Genomic DNA, 20,100 nt, shown 5'->3' with positions numbered 1-20,100 from the left:
CATGCTAAAGAACAACAACAAAAACCCCAGGAAATACTTGCCTTCAACACAGTTTGCTTTTTAAAGTAGTATCAATCTTAAATTATATTGCTACATCAGGCAGTGGATTCCTCTCTCCTGCTTATTTTGTAACAAACTGAGCATTTCTGTTCTGAATATGCCATATCTTGGTTGCCAGGTAACCATACTTTTATGATTCATCTGGTTTCTGACTAGCTGCTCTTTCCCTGCATTTCTGCAAAACCGATGTCTACACTGCCATTTGATCAATTGAGTTTGGGACCACGGTTTTGAGGACTTCAGAGGTGTACAACTGCACACAGTTGCAAGCCTCATACCCTCACAGGATAACTCATCTTTCCATTTTGGTGAATTGAAAGAACAAGGCTGATTTTATTCCATTCTGTTCATGTGACATGGTTTAAGAACAGGAAAGCATTTCCACAGAGACATTAGAAAGGAGGACCAGACCAGAAGCAGGGCACTGAGATAATCAGGAATGGCTCCTTCACCCCCACTTTCCCAAAAGGCCTTTAAACGTTTAAATACAACAGCAGCAGAAAATCATTCCACATCAGAAGCATCGTTGTCAGAAAGATGATAATTACTTCCCTTCACCCGGATATATTCAATATACCTCCCATCATCAGAATCTGAAATGCCACATGTACACAGCGAGTTCTCAAACAAACATTCAATTTCCTCTAGTTTTTTCCCTTTCGTCTCAGGAAGGCAGCCGTAGACGAAAATGAGTCCAACAAAAGCAAATCCGGCATACAGGAAAAATGCTCCTGCAATACAAAATCACATCACACACACACACAGTCAACTTCTTTTCTAAGGTCATAGTAATCAAAAACATTGTAAGACAATGGCAGCCCTTCCCTCATTTTTCTGGGGGTTTCTGAAAGACCCTCGGCCCTGTGGGAAGGCAGGAAAGGAGAAACCCAGGTAAGGTTGACAACTCTCCAGCATTGGTCTCTCTTGAAAGCAGCACCAATGTCTGGAGGACCACTGAAAGTAATCCTTGAGATTTTAACAGGGCCTCCAGAAATTTGTGCCTACATCATGTTGGAAAAATAATTTCCAGGAATTCCTTCAAAGTTGGCAGTCCAAGCACAGAATTCTTGTCACCAGCTCTTGAGAAACCATTAAGGACTTGAAAGAATTGTTGGGGCCACTGTTGTACCTTGGGGGGGGGTCAGGGGGGCAAATGCCTCTCTTCCCATCACCTTTTTTTGGTTTTTTTCTTCAGGTCCTTCTACCAGGCCTCAAAAGGCCTTCTGAGGATCAGCAAAACTGCGTCTGAAAAGCCCTGCGTCTGTATCAGGCCCAATGGCCCATCTAAGCCAAACCAAATTCTCTCACTCCTTTTCGAGCACTAAATAAACAGCTGCAATTTTAAGTGAGAGCATTTACTAAGATGTCTATTAAAATAGTATTTTATATCTGACAGCATTTTAACTTTGCTTTTCAGATATTTATCCAAAATAACTTTATGTGCTCCCCATGCAGCCCGGAGGCTTAAAAAGATCACATCTGGTTTTCACTGAAGTGTCTGAGTGATTTGAAGAAGTTGGGGTATAGTGGAAGAACTAATTGAACTACCAAACACTGAGCAGAAGCAACGTTTGAGACATTGTGTGTAGAAGTTTGGTTACAGAAGGAAATTTCTGACAACTAGCCTGCACAGTGGTTAAAAAGCTCTTTATTGAATTTCTAACATCAGATTTGGTGGAACGTTGTTTTAATGAGGTCAACCAACTTCAAGCAAAAATCTGACTTCATACTAAATGAGGTGATTTCCTGTTAAGTGTATTTAAACCAGACATTGGGAAACTGGAATCACTTCATCAAGCTGCTCCATCACATTAAGAATTTACTGAACAGTGAAGTAGTTACTAAATGTGGTATCAGATTCTTGTTAAACAACTTTGAAGAGGGCATCACTGAATCAAGTTCATCAATTCTGTTGAATAAATTGAACTAAAAAGTTTTAATTGGATTTTTTAAAAATGTGCAATTAATTGTTACTGTTCTGAATTTTATTATTATCTTCCTTAGGCCGTTGTGCAAAGTTATGCAAGTTCTGAATACTGTTTTTTATAGGGTGGGGTTGCTGGGCAGAGTTTATGGAAAGAAGAGAGTGATGGCCTGAAAAAAGTTTGAGAACCACTGTTCTAAACTGAGGATCCCCAATCATATACTAAAAAGTAGCTCAAATGCCACCAAAAAAGAATCACATCCTGAGTAAGGATCTTGAACAAAGACACAGTCTTGCAAAGCAATTTCAAAATGAACACACAACAAAAAGCTCCTAGGATATTAGACCTTAGGGGCAGATTGAAGGAATGAATTTATGTGGTTCTAAAAAAGAAAATCAAAGAAGCAACATGATAACAAGTGACATGGTGTGAATAAAATGACTACATTTGTAGCTGCAGTGTGGACTGAGTGAAAAGTAGCAATTAGTTGAATTAATTTAACAATTATGTTTTCTATCTTGAAAAGGAAAATGTGTTAAATAGACCCAGAAACCCAGCCAATTATCTGACCTGGACCAGGAGGTGGACTACTGTTGCTTTTGTAGCATCCAATTTGGGGTCTCTATTATTCCACTACTCATCACCTCTGATCCATACAAGTTTTAAAACAGTTGTACTTTCTGTGTATTACAGTGTTCAACATTCCCCTTTCCAATTCTGGATGGCTGTGGCCACCCTGATTTCAAAGGCAGGGATAGGGTCATAAATGTATCATTAAAAAACAGGGTCCTTGCCCCACCACAAAGACTCTTCTGAGAGATGAGCCAAGTAATGGGTGTCTGGTAGTACAGGTCCAGCCTTGTTATACAAGGATTTTTTATACACGGATTTGACTCAACACAAATGGCCCCTGCAAATGAGAAGGAATATGCTGATCCCTGGATAAGGGGAAAAATGCTTCCATTTAAAATCAGTTTAAAAAACTGAACAGTCCTTTAACAATAGCCTCCTTAAAGGAGGGGGGTGTCAGCTGGCTGACAATCCATCAATCCTTCTCTCTCTAGGCAACCCCTCCCTTCCCCCTGAGCACATGAAAGAAAAGTGATCACTTTGCATTGGTGAAGGGAGGGGCTGAGTAAAGCGCCTAGAGGATGACTGATTGATGGATTATCTTCTTAATGACACTTTTCTTACTTCACAAAGGTCAGCAAGGCTGTTTTTAAATCACCAGAGCAAGGGAACTTGTTTTTTAAATGGATTTACTTTAGTGTGTTTTTTGCCATCCATGTGAGTTCTGGGAACAGAACCCACGCGAATAATGAGGCTCAACCTGTAATTCCATCTGACAGCTACTTATCCTGCTTTCACAGCAAAATAAATTTAAAAAATGGAAAGCATTTTAAAGATCACCTGTTTTGAAGGTTAACTACTACAACATATCAAAGCCACCAATATGGACAAGTAGGTTTAGGAAAGCTATTTAGGGATGAAACAATGTCAAGACTAACAGTCAGAGCTTGTTCTCTTACCATCACACAGAATGCCGCAGCATAACAGCTCACTAGAGCTTTAACATGACTTTAATTAACCATTAGGTCTATAACAGAACTCTGTAAATTGAAAATCTTGAAAGAGAATCTTTGATATTTGTGCAACAGACTCTAATGTTCAGTATATTAGTTTTCTAGAATGTTAAAAGAATGTTAAAAGAATGTTAAGCTGTCAGTCAAGACTTCTGAAGATGAAAAGCTAAAATTCAAGTGATCTGAAATGCATTTGACCTAGGTTTCATTTAAGATAGAGAACACTTCTTACCGTAGTATGTCAGATATTCAGCTGTGTGCAGAAACGTCAGTGACACCAGGACATTGAAAATCCAGTTTACCCCAGAAGAACATGCATTTCCTGTACTTCTAGCCCAAAGGGGGTATATTTCAGAATTTACTGTCCAAGGCATTGGTCCCATTCCTGAAAAAAGTCAAATGACTAACTTTAATAGAACATTCAGGTATATCAAATGAAAAAGCATTTTCAAAGATGGCAGACCACGCTGCACTGGTAAGATACCACGGTACTACTACTACTACTTCAACAGAAAGCCTCACCTGTTGATCTAAATGTTTGCTTGAATCTAATGACTATAGGTAATGCATACCTTCTTTGGATTGCCAGAACAGAATGGATATATGTATAGAGAGGTGAATGGAGAGAGATGTAAAGAGGTCAAGACATAATGAACTATATTACACAGATGTAAGGAGGTGGCAATTTCCACTTACTGGAAGTGGTGCATTGTCAAAGATTCAGAGGAATAGGTATAAAAGAGAAACAAGAAAGTACACTCGTGAGAGTTCCAACCGTTCTTGCATATGTTCTTGTGGTTTGGAATCTGACTCCTGAGTAAAGATAAGTAGAAGCTAAAGATAAGTAGCTAAATATTTAGTGTTACAAGACTTCAGAATTTTAAATAATTTGCCACTTGGCACATCAGGTAGATGGTTTTAGCAGTAAAGCTGATGATTGCATGGAAGAACAGGACAGGATAATGAGAAGAGTGAGGATACATGGGTTATTTTGGAATTATTTGGATTAAAAGAAATGGGAAAGAAGATAACATCACAAAGGACAGATAGCAGCATTAACACAAACACGCCATTTTGATTTTTCATTGCTTTCTCAGGAATTAAGAAAATGAGAGGCAGTAGTAGAGGGAGTTGGAAATGGAAAGGGGGAAATCTGCTGTAACAAATTTGCAAAAAAAAATTATAAACACAAAAAGTTTAGCAGAAAAGTGAGACTGAATAGCAAGAGACTATTAACAGCTATGATGAATGTAAGTGCACCTGTTGAGCTGTTACCTTTCAGAGAAAATTTCTAGTCTTGAACAAGCCTCTGATTGTTGCATGCCTCTTTTCTTCACCATAGGTGAGAAGGAAGCATTGACTGAGTAAACTGGGCTATACCAGCTACTTCAAGCAGCATCTCCCTGGCCACATTATCTATCACACAAAAGAACAAAGGCTTTCAACAAGTGACCAAGGAGATTGTGTGCTCAAATGTGGTATATCTAATGTGTTTCCCCGAAAATAAGGCCTACCCAAAAATAAGACTTAGTTGTGATCTCCGCCCAACAGGCGCCTCCACTTCTCAGCTTACTTCTGAGTAGACGGGGCGCACAGTGAGTGCACGTAGCACGGGACCCAACTGCTCTTAGTCATGGGGGGAGATGCAAATGCTGTAGCCTGCATTCCTACACCCAGGCTGGGGGCAGCAGGGAGGCTCCTGCCACCATCGCTGCCAACCCACATACAAGGAAGCTGCGCCCACCTCTGCCCACAGCTGGGCTGGAGGAGCCCGACCTGCTCTCCTCACCCACGGCCTCCTCACCAACTGACTGACACGCTTGCTCATCCGGCCCTTCCCTGCCCTCTCCATGTCCTTCCCCATGGAGGTGCCGGCAGGGCCGCTCTCCTTGGCAAGCTGAGCAGCAGCTTCAGGCTGCAACCCTGGTCACGCTTTCCTGGGAGTAAGCCCCACTGCCTATAATGGGGCTTACTGCTGTATAGACACGCATAGGCTCAGGCTCACAGGCTGCAATGCTGGCCATGCTTTCCTGGGAGTAAGCTCCACTGACTATAACGGGGCTTAGACAGCAGGCACTTGGCACTTCTCTGCCCTCCCCCTTTGTGTTCTTCCCCGTGGAGGTGCCAGCAGGGCAGCTCTCTTCAGCCAATAGGGCAGCTCTCCTCAGCACGCTGAGCAGCAGCTTCAGGCTGCAATCCTAGCCACACTTTCCTTGGAGTAAGACCCAGGAAATAAGAGAAGACCTACCCTGAAAATAAGACCTGGTGTGTTTTTTTGAGCCAAAAAAATATAAGACAGTGTCTTATTTTCGGGGAAACACGGTAATTACTTTTGCTTCACAGGGAATTACCCACTCAGCAGAGTTGGGCAAGTCAGGTGTGCTAGACTCAAATCATGAGTCTCCACCCCCCACAACTTGACTCAAAAACAAGTCATAACAAGCAGACTTTACAAGTCTCCTAGAGTGTTTTTGTGACTCGAAAAGACTCGAGTCATTCCCTTTAAAAGCCAGCTGTGGAAAAAAAAGGGCTACTGTCAGGGTATGTGTGTGCGTTGGGAGTTTTCTTAAAACACTGTCCCCATCCCATCCATAAACAAGGCAAGACAGAGTACAAGAGAGTGGGAAAAGAAGTGGCAAGAGGGTAACACATAGCAGCTGGGAGGCTTAGCAGGATAACTCAATCTTTTGCAGCTGTACTCAGAAGTAGTTCCATTTGCTTTGGTTGTTCAATGAGGCTCCTTCCTCCCAAGTAACAATGGAGCCATGCGTTTGGAAAGCGTGATTGTTACGAACCGCCTACTCTTCCTTCCTTACTTGACTTACTAGGATGACCCAATCCTTTGTAGTGCTACTCAGTAGTCCCACTTGCATCGGTCATTCAATGAGGCTTCCTCCTTCCAAATAACAGAGCCCACCAGTAGCATAGCTAGAGGGTGTGCAAAGCACTACGTTTTGCAGGGAGCCTTACCTTGGCTTGCAAAGTGCTATGTTGCACTGAGCCTCACCACAGGCATGCAAGCAGCCCCCCCCCCTTCAGAACAGGACAGCAAGTGAGGCAGAACTGCCCATCATTGGTCACAGAAAAGCACCACAGCTGCCCTGCCTGCTTACACCCAAGGAGGCTCTCCTTTTACACCTGAGGAGGCTCTCCTTACACCCACTTTCTTGGGTGTAAGGAGAGCCTCCTTGGGTATAGGCAGGTGGGGCAACCACAGTGTTTTTCCATGGACTACAACAGGGCCATTCTGCCTCTCCCCATTCTGAAGGGGAGAGGCTGTTTGCATGCTTGTGGTGAAGCTCCGTGCAATATGCAGTGCTTTGCAAGCCAAGGCGAGACTCCCTGCAAAACACAGTGCTTTGCACCCCTTCTAGCTACACTACAGGAGCACACATGAGGCAGCAACGCAGTTGGAAAGCGTGATCACTATGAACGGTTGGAAAGCGTGATCACTATGAACCGCCTCTTCTCCTTCCCTGGGTTACTCCAGCCAATTCCAAGGCAAAGAACCCCTTCAGCTCCTCCTTCTGCCCTCCCTCATCCAAAGAAAAAACCAAACCAGCCATCCTTCGTCCAATGACCATCGGTTCCTTTAGACATGGGCAAGAGAACCTTCTCCCGCCTCCAGCCTGATGAAAAAGCAAAACATTAACCTTTCCCTACCTCCTTGCTGGAACTTCCCTGCTGCTCTCAGAGTCTGAATAATAGCTCCACGAGGTCTTTCATGCCATGAAAAAAAGAAAGCAAGCACACCCAAACAGACTCCAGCATACATGCGTGGGGAATTAGTGCCGTGTCAAGAGGCCTCAGACTCAAGTCAATGCCTGAGTCAGGGGTGTCAAACTTGTTTTATACAGAGAGCCAAACAGCATTCAGCATGCCTGCTGAGGGCGGGAAGTGACATCATTACGCAGGAAGTGATGCCATCAAACAGGTCATAACCAAAAATTAGCATTTTTCTCACTTAGGAACTCATTAGCTGCAAATGACATAAGAGAAAATACAAAAATCTTGATCATATTTCAAGATATGGGACAGCCCAATTTTCATGTCGGCTGCCCTTTCAGTAGTAACACCTCAGTACTGCTCAACAGCTGAGAGCCTGAGGGCCAGATAAAAAGCTTCTATGGGCTGCATCCGGTCCCCAGGCCTTATGTTTGACACCCCTGACCTGAGCCACTGGAGTAGGTGACTCAAGTCTCCATGAGTCTGCAAAAAATGCTGATTTTTGAGTCACCTGACTCAAGCTCCCATCCCTAATAGTCAGTCCAAGATTATTACCACAATGAGGTAATGATCTTTCTACAATGAACCAATGCAACAACCAATGTAATTTTACCAATGGAAGTAAATAAGCCATTCTAGCTTACCAGGTGCAAAGAAGACCAGGTACAAAATGAGTCCCAGGAGTGCTGTCCAAGAATACGACGTAGGGCAGAAGTTATATGCCCAAAATATGCCTCCAGTTTTTAGTCCGGTCTCATTTGAGCATCTGCAAGACAGTCATCAAGACAAAAGGTGTTAAAGGAAAAATCAACACCTAAAGTAAACAGCAACAACATAGAATCAGAAGAGCAGAGGCTCAAGCGGAACCCCTGCTCCCCACACTCACCTGGGAGTAAGTCCCATTGACTATCATTGTTAAAAGTACAGGTCTGTAACATTTCCCCAAATGCAGTCACATACCATGGTAGCATCATCTAATATATTAAAAATAAAATATTGAAACGAATGGGGACCCACCTAGTGGGTCCCGGTCCACAGTTTGAGAAACACTGCTCTAGAAGCAACTTCTGGAGGCTTCTACAGGCCTTTCTCAGGCCTGCAGAGGCCAACAAGGAGCTGGTATGACCAACTGAGAGGCCTCTGGAGGTTCCAGGTAAATAGTTGTGGGGAGCCTCCAGAAGCACCTGCCAGACCCTCTGTATCTGCACATGGTTAAATCTGCAGATAAGAGGCCCGAAGATGTGGAGGGTCCACTGGTATATCCAAGAAGTTTATTAGTTTATCAGGTAAAATGGCAACCTTTCTTTAAGGTTGCCATTTAAAATGGCAACCTCCATTCCTCACAGATGCTGGTTAACAAAGTTTTTACTGTATATATTTGTTTATTGAAACCTTTTCCAAAATCTCAGGCAACTGATGTTCAACTAGCTTGGTCTCTGAGTTTTGGGTTTTCCTATCCCACACTTAGGTGTGACGTAGGGACTGTTACAGTCCAGCTGTAATCTCAACCATTAACTGAGAAGCAAAAACAACTTTCCCTCTTGATCCTCATCTTCTTGTGCATTTTCTTCTGCCACCAAAAAGAAGTCGTTTTTACTGATGCATCTGCCTCCACTAACACACACACACACACACACACACACACACACACACACACACACACACACACACAACTTTCTTCCTTGGGAAACTTTATCAGTACTGAGAAAAATCTGAGAGTTATTAGGTGTATGATAGGAAAATCAAGAATTCAGAGACCAAGTTAGTCAAACATCACTTGTCTGAGATTTTGAAAAAGGTTTCTATCAGCAAATATATGTTGTTAGCCTTGTTAGCCAGCATCCATGAGGAACAGAAGTTGCCATTTTAACCATACAAAGAAGAATAACTTTAAAGCTACTTTGAAAAAAGTTTCCCAAGTGTTTGAGCATAAATGGTAAGAAAATTGAGATAACTGCATCTACCTAACTAGACGGGTTCCCTGTTTAAGCCAGCTTCCAAACTGAAGCAACATTGTCAATTTGTATGTGTTCTATACTTCAGTTCCATTTCTCACTCAGCTGCAGCACCTTTTTCTTCTCTGCGACAGAGCTCTCTCTCTCTCTCTATTTCTAGGTTCTGTTCCGGCTCAGTTTGACTTATATAGGGATATAATGACCTCCACGCCACTCCAGATTTTTCCCAATCTGACTGCCAATTTTATGTTTCATTTTCCTCCAAAATATCTTCAACTGACCACTTCCCAGAACCTGTGTTTCATTTTTCTGACCAGTACTTTCAGGTTCTGTTTCCTGGGCTGATCTGGGCCTACACATTTCTGTTTAGAGCTTAATTGCAACTAACTGACAAGAATATTTTTTTCCTCTTAAGCAATCATTTTAAAACATAGATCAGCGGTTTTCAACTGCTGTGCTGGGGTACACTGGTGTGCCGCTAGGCTGTCTCAGGTGTGCCATGGGGCCAGAGGAGGCAGGCAGCAGCCACTCGCGGGGGGGGGGGGGAGAAACGGCAGGGGGAGAAGCTTGCAGGGGGGGGGGAAGCGGCAGCCTTCTAAAAAGGAGCAGCTGTGGTTGCTTTGCATCTCCTGCTGCTGAGCGAGAGGACGGCTGCAACCCGATCCTCATTTACCTGGGAGTAAGCCCCTCTGACTATTATGGGGCTTACTTCTGAGTAGACATGTCTAGGATTGGGTATCAAGTCTGCCCTGTGAGCTGATTGGGCAGCTAGAGACGCCTGGAGGAGGTCCACGGAGTGAGTGAGAATGAGGGAGGCAGGAGCAGGCAGGAAGTGAGCAAGTCTGCTGAGGCTACCAGCCCAAGAACAGGCTGGCTAAAAGGGTTCTGGTGCCCGTTTGCCTGCAACTCTCCAAAGTAACCCTCCCTGCCTTGTCTTTCGCCTTTTAGAGGAGGGGTGTTGGGCCACAATCCTATCCACACTTACCTGGGAGTAAGCCCCCTTGACTTGAATGGGGCTTACTTCTGAGTAGACATATTGCCTAGGATTGGGCTTCTGATCGCACTCTTTTTTCTTAAATACAGGAGCAGGCAATTGGCACTTCTCCCCACCCCACTCCCTCCCACAGGTACATCCCCCCTAATCTCATAATTGCAGTTAGCACCTCTCTTACTTTCCCTCCCTTCAGTCCCTCCCTTCACTTTCAAAGGTCCAGAATCACTTTCTTCATATTCTCTCTCCCTCTCTCCCCCCCCCCCCCCCACTCCAACTGAATTAGACCTGGTTAGGATTGTGCCCTTTGTCATGTAATGATTTAATTGTATTAATTGCATTAATTAAAAATTATTTGTAATGTAGTAATTTAATGTAAGTAAAAAACTGCTAGTGTGCCTTGACAATTTTAGTGCCTTGTCAGTGTGCCCTGAGCTGAAAAAAATTGAAAATGGCTGACACAGAGCCTAACACAAGTACAAGATGGAGGAAACAAACAGGTGCCTCCCTTCACAGGAATCCTCAAAATTATCAACTTTGCATGCAATAAAAAAATCTGAAATTACCCTCTTTCACTCTATGTCATCTGATAAAGTTTTAGACTTAAATATAAGATTGGAAAGATTGCATCACTTACAACCACAATACCTTCTCCATTGCCTCTGCTTCTTATTTATTTTGTACAAAAGGGAACAACTGACTAAAGAGTATTAATCATTGGTCTCTCTTTGGCATTGTTCTACCTGATCTACAAGTTTTGGGCATTATTACCCCATTAGTGGTTAGCGGTCAAGGTTGATCTAGACAATTCTGTCAAAGGACACCACTATGTGTATGTTATTGATTTCTCCCATACTTAATGATTCAACAATTTTAACTGTCTCTCCGACACACCCTAGTATGGGCAGATTTTTGCATTTACGTCAGTTAAATCACAGGACAATAGGCCAACAGCTTCAACACATCCTATTGGCTCATTTCAGTGTTGCTCTTAGTTTGGGTTTTTTTTGCAGGTGCATAGTGATGAATACTGGCTGATTATCCATGCTGAAGTATCTCAAAGCAAACAATATGATAATTGGCTTAGTAGATTTCTTTCAGGCACCACTGCAGCTGCCTGCTAAAGTGAAGTCCAACGTTTTCTTACAAACACTTCTCACAGTAAACAATGATGCCTGTCAGTTTGCAATTTTGCATCCCCATTAGCCAGTATGAAGCAACTTGCTGATTATAAAACCACAGCTGCAATCCTAACCACACTTTCCTGAGAGTAAGTCCCACTGAACAAAATTAGACTTACTTCTGAGTAGACCTGGTTTGGATTGTGCCCCAAGTGGTTCACATTCTTAACTAGCAAAATGTAGTGTGTCTCCACTATGCATTCTGCATATGAGCACACAGTGCACCTTTCTTTAATTAATTTGCCCAGATAGAGGAATGAATGAATGAATGAATGAGAAGGCTGGAAGATCTCTTTCACCTTCTCCACAACATTGTCCCTAGGTGATTCTAGGATCCAGGAGCAGGATTTAGGCCCCTCTTCAGTCAAGACATAAGAACACAAGAACAGCCCCACTAGATCAGGCCATAGGCCCATCTAGTCCAGCTTCCTGTATCTCACAGCGGCCCACCAAATGCCCCAGGGAGCATACCAGATAACAACAGACCTGCATCCTGGTGCCCTTCCTTGCATCTGGCATTCTGACATAGCCCATTTCTAAAATCAGGAGGTTGTACATGCACATCATGGCTTGTAACCCGTAATGGATTTTTCCTCCAGAAACTTGTCCAATCCCCTTTTAAAGGCGTCCAGGCCAGATGCCATCACCACATCCTGTGATAAGGAGTTCCACAGGCCAACCACATGCTGAGTAAAGAAATATTTTCTTTTGTCTGTTCTAACTCTCCCAACACTCAATTTTAGTGGATGTCCCCTGGTTCTGGTATTATGTGAGAGTGTAAAGAGCATCTCCCTATCCACTCTATCCATCCCCTGCACAATTTTGTATGTCTCAATCATGTCCTCCCTCAGGTGTCTCTTTTCTAGGCTGAAGAGGCCTTTCCTCATAAGGAAGGTGCCCCAGCCCAGTAATCATCTTAGTCACTCTCTTTTGCACCTTTTCCATTTCCACTTTTTTAAGATGTGGTGACCAGAACTGGACACAATACTCCAGGTGTGGCCTTACCATAGATTTGTACAACAGCATTATAATATTAGCCGTTTTGTTCTCAATAACCTTCCTAATGATCCCAAGCATAGAATTGGCCTTCTTCACTGCTGCCGCACATTGGGTTGACACTTTCATTGACCTGTTCACCACCACCCCAAGATCTCTCTCCTGATCTGTCACAGACAGCTCAGAACCCATCAGCCTATATGTGAAGTTTTGATTTTTTGATTTTTTTGATTTTTTGCCCCAGTGTGCATGACCTTACACTTACTGACATTGAAGCGCATCTGCCATTTTGCTGCCCATTCTGCCAGTCTGGAGAGATCCTTCTGGAGCTCCTCACAATCACTTCTGGTCTTCACCACTCGGAAAAGTTTGGTGTCGTCTGCAAACTTTGCAACCTCACTGCTCAACCCTGTCTCCAGGTCATTTATGAAGAGGTTGAAGAGCACCGGTCCCAGGACAGATCCTTGGGGCACACCGCTTTTCACCTAACCAGTGTGAAAATTGCCCATTGACACCCACTCTCTGTTTCCTGGTCTTCAACCTGTTCTCAATCCATGAGAGGACCTGTCCTCTAATTCCCTGACTGGAGTTTTTTCAATAGCCTTTGGTGAGGGACCGTGTCAAACGCCTTCTGAAAGTCCAGATATATAATGTCTATGGGTTCTCCTGCATCCACATGCCTGTTGACCTTTTCAAAGAATTCTATAACGTTTGTGAGGCAAGACTTACCCTTACAGAAGCCATGCTGACTCTCTCTCAGCAAGGCCTGTTCGTCTATGTTTTGAGATCCTATCTTTGATGAGGCATTCCATCATCTTACCCAGTATAGATGTTAGGCTGACTGGCCTATAGTTTCCCAGGTCCCCCCTTTTTCCCTTTTTAAAGATAGGCGTGACATTTGCTATCCTCCAATCTTCTAGTATCATGGCCGTTTGAGGGACAAGTTGCATATCTTAGTCAAGAGATCAGCAACTTCATTTTTCAATTCCTTAATAACTCTTGGGTGACTTATTGATCTTTAATTTATCAATTAGGTCTGAAACATCTTCTCTTTTAACCTCTATCTGACTTAATTCCTCAGTCAGGAAGGGCCGTTCGGGCAGCGGTATCTGCCCGAGGTCTTCTGCCATGAAGATTGAGGCAAAGAACTCATTTAATTTCTCTACCATCTCTAAGTCTCCTTTTAGACTCCTTTAGACTCCTTTTAGACTAAGTCCTTAGACTCCTTCTAAGTCTACCCCATCTACACAGCCTCAGCCCTGCATCTGGATAGGTCCATCTTGGCTTCTGTTTCTTGGACATACTAGAGCTTGCCAAAATTTTGAGGACTAGCTTTTTAATATACGTGTACACAGATATGTAGAGTCCTACAAGATTTCACATACTAATCTGACTCTCAAACAGAGGAATCCCATGCACACTATGCTCCTTGAGGGCTGGAAGACCACTCAACCTCAATACATCAGCTCCTTTTCAACTGCTGCTGAAACTATGTTGGGAAGACCACTTTCCTTTGTCTTTTGCCCCTTAGGCAGCGGTTTTCAAACTCTCTTTGAGAGTTTGAACTGCTGTAAGTCCTTGCGGGGGCAGGGGAAAGGCAGGGGGAGGCAGCCATGCGATCTCTAGGATCTCACTGCTCAGGAGGGCTGCAGGGACTGGGATGCTCATTAGAAGTGAAAGTGGAGCAATCTCATTCCCCTTCAATTCAAAGATGCCACTAGGCTTCTCCCCAAATGACACTGCTATTAGTACATCCATTGAGTTCTTTTATCTGCTAGGGTTCTATCGTTGGCAACCTTCAGTCTCGAAAGACTATGGTATAAGCCCACAGCACCTGGTATTCCCAGGCAGTCTCCCATCCAAGTACTAACCAGGCCTGAACTTGCTTAGCTTCCAAGATCAGACAAGATCAGGCATGTGCAGGGTAACAGTTGCTGTCTCTGCTAGGGTTAGTTTCCTGGAAAACAGTAGACACCGAATTAGTGGATACTGAATCATTGAGCCTATGGGAAAAAATGGGGTTAGGCTCTAGGTGACCCGCTTCACCATATACTCTATGAACTTTATGAACCTGAATCTTAACTTCAACTCTAAGGAGCTGGGTGATAGTGAGGGCTCATCAACATCTCCAACATCTGATGAGTCCTCCATGCTGAATATCACTCAATGCATTGAAGGTTGTGGCAATGATGATTTCTCCATGCTGGCGATCCCTCAACTCATTGAAGGTTGCTGGTCCAACAATGAAGCCTCAGAGTTCAGCAGTGGGGAGAGGGTTTCTTCACCCTTCCTTCTCCACCTGTCTCTTGGCTCTTTCTCTGGGCTTGCCCCAGCCCCAGAGCAGCCTTCAGATAGCCTTCAAAGATCTCTCATCATTGGCTTTTCATCACTGCCAGGGCTGTGAAGATTCAGCTGCATCCCTGAGATTGTGCACAAGATGGTGGGGCAAGTCTGGAAGCCTACACAAATTTGATGATTTTCCACAGGCCAACACCAATGCTCATTTGATGTAAAAATGGACCCAATCCAGACAATTTTCTGAAAAAAACCAAGAATTGATTGAATGTGATTACCTCAACCCCCTTCCCCATCAGCCGTATACTGTATAGCAGGGCTGCTCGAACCGCGGCCTGTGAACTGGATCTTTTTGTCCGGTGAGTGGACTTTTTGGTTCCACCTGGGCGCTGCGATATTATGGCAATTCTACCCCTCGCAGATAAGCAAATTAAAGAAGACTGTACTATAGCTGTACTATTGCTGATGTCCTCCCCTGCAGGTTGCATGTGTACATTGTCGACATTGAGTCAAACATGACCAGCCTCAAAGTAGAAGTCTAAGTTACAACAGTTGTGATGTGGCAATGGGCATCCTTTAAGTCTGTGGCTGTGAACCTTTGCAGAGATGCTTGTTCAAGGAACATGCACCTATCTACTCTCCAATAAGTGCAGGGACCAAGATTCCTTGGACATTGTGAGTCACCACAGAAGGGACTATAATCTTCGCCAGCTGCGTTAAGGCTGTGGTTCTCAAACTCCCAGGGAGTTTGAGGACCGCAGTAAGTCCCTGTGGGGGGGGGGGGGAAGCAGTGAGGGCAGGGGGAAGGCAGCAATGCGATCCCCAGGATCGCATCGCTAAGGGGCATGCAGGGACTGGCATTTACTTACCAGTCCCTGCGGCAGCCTCCCAGGGGTGCTGGGAGCACTGCGTGAGAGTTTGCAGGGTTACACAATCATGCATAGGTAGAAGTGTGATTATTATAAATCAGTCATTTGCTCAGAAATCTCTTAATAAACCAGTCTGCATGACATGCTAGTGAACCACAAGCTTTAGGTGATTGTATGGCAATTATTCAGGTCTTCTACTAACTTATTCAGCTTACTGGAGATGCAAATAAGGGAAAAAATCACAGCAATAGAGTTGGAAAAAAAATTATGCAAGTCACTGCCAAAGAATATATAAACAAGAATTTGTCTGATCATCACTGTGCACTATAAACTATATGGCTACATCACATTTTCTCCAAAATTATTGCCAGAGTAGAAGCATAACAGCTTTATAGTTAAAATACATTTGTACAAATTGCTCTTTTCACATACTTTCCACAGATGTCACCAAAAGGATGTTTCAAAACTAGGAAATGAAGGAAACCAAAACAAGTTTAGGAATATAGCATAATTTAATCTCTATGGTGTGTCAGTATTCTAAATTCTTATGACATGTTACTTTTGTTTCTCTACAAGATTCTCACAATTATGAAGCAGCCTGCAATAATTCTGACCAAGGATCTGCAGTAAATAATGCTGCTATTTCAGCTAGTTCTTCCCAGTACGAATGTCTGGGAATGAGTCAGAATGAAAAGTGGATTCACATATCAGTCACGTATCTGCACATTTATTGAATATCTCATGTAGCTTTGTGATGTGAAAGACAGGAACATGCCCAATTTGATAGCAGCAACTTAGCTGATTTGGAGAAACCATAAGTTTATAAAACGATAGGGAGTAGACACAGAGAAATGTAATCAGTGCCACCCAATAGAATTGCCTGGCACTAGAAACAGGACAGACACAATACAGGGGTGCACCCTTATTCGCAGAGGTTCCATTCTGGAGTCCTCTGCAGATAGCTGAACCATGAATATGGGCAAACACCGTTAAAAATGGCATTAAAAGTTTATTCATCTGTATAGCCCTTACTTGCTACTAACTAGTTTATTTTGGTCACAGTGGTACCACTTAGCCACTGATTTGCTAAGCAACATAGGGCCCAATCCTATCCAGCTTTCCAGCAAGCTGTGCCAATGTTCCCTTACCTTGGGGCTGTATCGGCACTGGAAAGTTGGATATGATTGAGCCCATAATCTTGCATATGGGTCTTGAATAGCTGGCATTGCCCATTTTACTAATCAAAGAAAAAAAATGGTGCTAAGTCAACAAGACATCAGAAACAGCACTGAACTGGATTTTAAAAATGGTGATATTCTCATAAAGGTTTTTTTTTTTTTAATTAAAAAATTTTTTCATTCATTTTCAGTTAAAAAAAGAACAGCCAAAAAACTGCTTTGAATAAAGTGGACTAATTAGTTATTGATAAGACTTATCCACAATTTGCCCTAGAAAATGGACTCTCCGACTCCGTTTACTAGCTGGCAATCTCTGGAAACAATGCAAGCAGATGACCCTTGGTCAGATCCAGCATAGCAATACTTAGGTGAACATAAGTGTAAAAACATAAAACTTTGAGCAATCAGTTCTTGTTGCTTGACAGTACAAATTCCTATCCCACTACTGCAGTGCTCATGCATTCTTCAGCACAATGGAGATTAGTCCATTCCAAGCTAAGAGGTCTACTCATTTTTTACTACCAGGGCCCCATGCAAGTAGACCACTAGCTACTAAATACACAAATAAGTAGCCAATTGCAATAAATGAATCTTCCTTGAATCTGCACATCACATTGGGCTGAACCAGTTTAACAGTGCACTAAGATTGCAATTCTATACATACTTACATGGAAACGAATTCCACTGAACAAATGTGGTTTACCTCTAAGAAAACTTACAAAGGATTGTGCTATATGTACATCAACACAAATCTATATAAGTCTACTCAGAAGTAAGTCCCATTGAATTCAACAGTACCTACTCCCAGGTATGCGTACATAAGATAACCATAAATTTGCACACACATGAAGATATTCTGCAGTAACTGCTGGTTAACCCAGGATCTGAACTGGAATCTAGTCTTCAGTTCTGTTTTCAGCAAAGCACAAGAAAAAGCCCAGCTGCTTGAACAGGGAAGAAAGTTGGCTGCTGAACTCTTCCCATTTCCACTTATTATGACACCCAGCAAATTACTAGACAGTTGCAATGCCACTGAGGGCACAACAATGTCATTTTCATCAGTTTCACCCTAGCAATTAAATTGCCACTACACTCATACCAGGAAGCTGATGCTAGACTATCAGGCCAGGAGCCATGTTTTATAGCCTTCACAAGTACTCTCCCAAATCATCTTGACAGCAGTGCAAGAAAGTGTTTCCCAATTGCCAACATCATCACAACATGTCCAAACACATTAAGTGGGACAGACAACCAGAAGAACCTTGCTCTAAACATGTGCCCTACATTTGCAATTCATTTTAATTATACCATCCACCAGAGAACAATACACAGGGACATTCCAAAAATCTAGGGACATACTTAGCAAGCCAAAGCTGACATAGAGAAAAAGCAGGGGAGTCCACTGTGCTAAAACTGAAGGTTAAAAACAAGCTCTTGAATACTGAAGAGTGCCAGTCACAAAAGCTGGCATTGATTTGGCTACCAAGCAGTTAACACCAAGTGGTTTTAGGATGAAAAATTTACTCATTTCTAGCAGGTTATAAGTTATTTGCTCGGTTCTAACATGTCCCAGCTCCTCGTCTTGTCAATCCCACCTCACAGACATTTCATTTTTCTCTTTCTTCTCTTCTCTCTCTACATAAAGGCTGTTAGTACCTTACACAATAATGGTTCATTGCCCCACCCCACCTTGTGCAAGCAGGCTGAGGAGCAGGCTCCCGTTGGTCCACACCATCACACCCGCCTCCTCAGGTAACCTTAGTCCACTTAGGTGAGAACAACCTGGGTCAGAGGTCATCCTTGAGGCTCCCGGCCCATAGGGACTTTGCAACATTACAAGGTTAGTTCCCAGGTGTTACTATTCTGAGGTCTAACCTGTTGCCCTGTAGGGTGTTGTGAGGCACCATAAGTATTAGAAGAACTGATGTCAGCAGTAAGCGTATCAGTGATTTCCTGGAACGGGTTGTTGCAAACCTGGGTGGGGCTGCCATTGCCCATCTCATATGGAATTGCCCTGCCCTTTTTCGTAGCTACGGTGTGCACCTTACAGCTGAGGGTTACGATCTGTTGATAGTAGACTGGTAGCAGGGCTTGCACAGTGTTTTCTTTGATGGGGAGAAGGACAAGCAGTAGGCTGTCCTTCCTTAGGGCATGACGTGTGTGGGGCGGGGTACGTAGGGCAACTCGGTGTTCATCCAGGGTAGCAAGGTCAGGGGGTGTCAGAACTGCCCACATGATGCCTAGCCGGCTTGAAGAGGTAGGCTGGCAAACCTCCTTGACTGGTCTGGTTATGCATTCGTGGTTTGCTCTGTGGGCCAACTGACCAGCTACCTTGCCCCTTTGGGGGTGACACTGACAGGCTCTATTCAGTCAATAGACTTGTGGCAGTTCGAGTCAGTTGGTTTGCCCTTGAGCGCCAGGGGAGGTAGATGGCTAGGTCGGTTTCCCTCAATTTTAAGTCCTCACACATTGGGAGGGCTAGCCCCCTTTTCCCCATTTAGCCCTGCTGCATTTTGTGCTAGTCTTGCCGTGGCCCTAGATTAACCTTAAACCTCAGCCTGGTGTCTTTATTTGGGGGGGGGGGGGGTGCAGGGGAAATGCACTCTTTTCAGACAAGCTCCAGTTTCCTTTTCAATTCTGTTATCTCCAAAGCAACATTCTTTTATTCTTGTGTTACACTGCTTATTCATCCATTCAGACTATTGTCTATGAACCCAAGAAGGCAACTTTCAGGCAGCAGAGTTGTTAGTCTTTTATGCTCTCTTGTCATTGTAAAAGATCTTCTTAACAGAAGGAAAATGTACTACATGTACCCTTGTTTTAATGTCCTATTATTCTAAACTTATTTCCGTCATTAGCCATCATTAAGCACAATTATAACAGCTGTAATCAACAGTACAAGAATAGAAAAGCCGAGAGACTTGTTTGTCAAAGGAACAATGATTACATTAATCACACTTGACGTTGATTTTTGTCTTTAAATATTTCTACTGTTTTAGAGTTGAAAGGTAAATGAGGAACTTCTGGATGACAGAACCAGGTTTTTTCCCACATGAATGGACAAAACACAACACAACGGAGCTCCAATCCTGAATAATACTTTTTAATGTTGGGTCTGTGACCGTAATTTTTTAAATAAATACCGCATTTTTCGCTCCATAAGACGCACTTCCCCCCCCCCCAAAAAAAGTAGGGGGGAAAGTGTGTGCATCTTATGGAGTGAATACTGCAAAAAAGAGTGCACGTTGGGGACCTTAATGAAGGGGGGATCTTCATGCCAGTTTATGATCCCATTCACCCTAATAAAGGGAGGGATCTTCATGCCAGTTTACGATCCATTC

General features: G+C 43.4%; 1 protein-coding gene across 1 annotated transcript in view; it reads right to left on the bottom strand.

Moving 5' to 3' along the window:
- Window positions 1-564: 564 nt before the first annotated feature.
- The window catches only part of SLC2A13 (solute carrier family 2 member 13), a 111,938-nt gene continuing 92,402 nt past the window's right edge, over window positions 565-20,100 (bottom strand). The window contains exons 8-10 of the mRNA XM_066634136.1: window positions 7,939-8,060; window positions 3,801-3,953; window positions 565-791 (exon numbers count right to left, since the gene is read on the bottom strand). Coding sequence (XP_066490233.1) covers window positions 565-791; window positions 3,801-3,953; window positions 7,939-8,060 — 502 coding nt within the window. The remainder of the gene's footprint in view (window positions 792-3,800; window positions 3,954-7,938; window positions 8,061-20,100) is intronic.

The sequence above is a fragment of the Tiliqua scincoides genome, chromosome 7, assembly GCF_035046505.1.
Source record: "Tiliqua scincoides isolate rTilSci1 chromosome 7, rTilSci1.hap2, whole genome shotgun sequence".
NCBI classification, from domain to species: Eukaryota; Metazoa; Chordata; class Lepidosauria; order Squamata; family Scincidae; genus Tiliqua; species Tiliqua scincoides.
The sequence above is the reverse complement of the archived record's forward strand: the minus strand, read 5'-3'. Positions and strand labels throughout refer to the sequence as shown.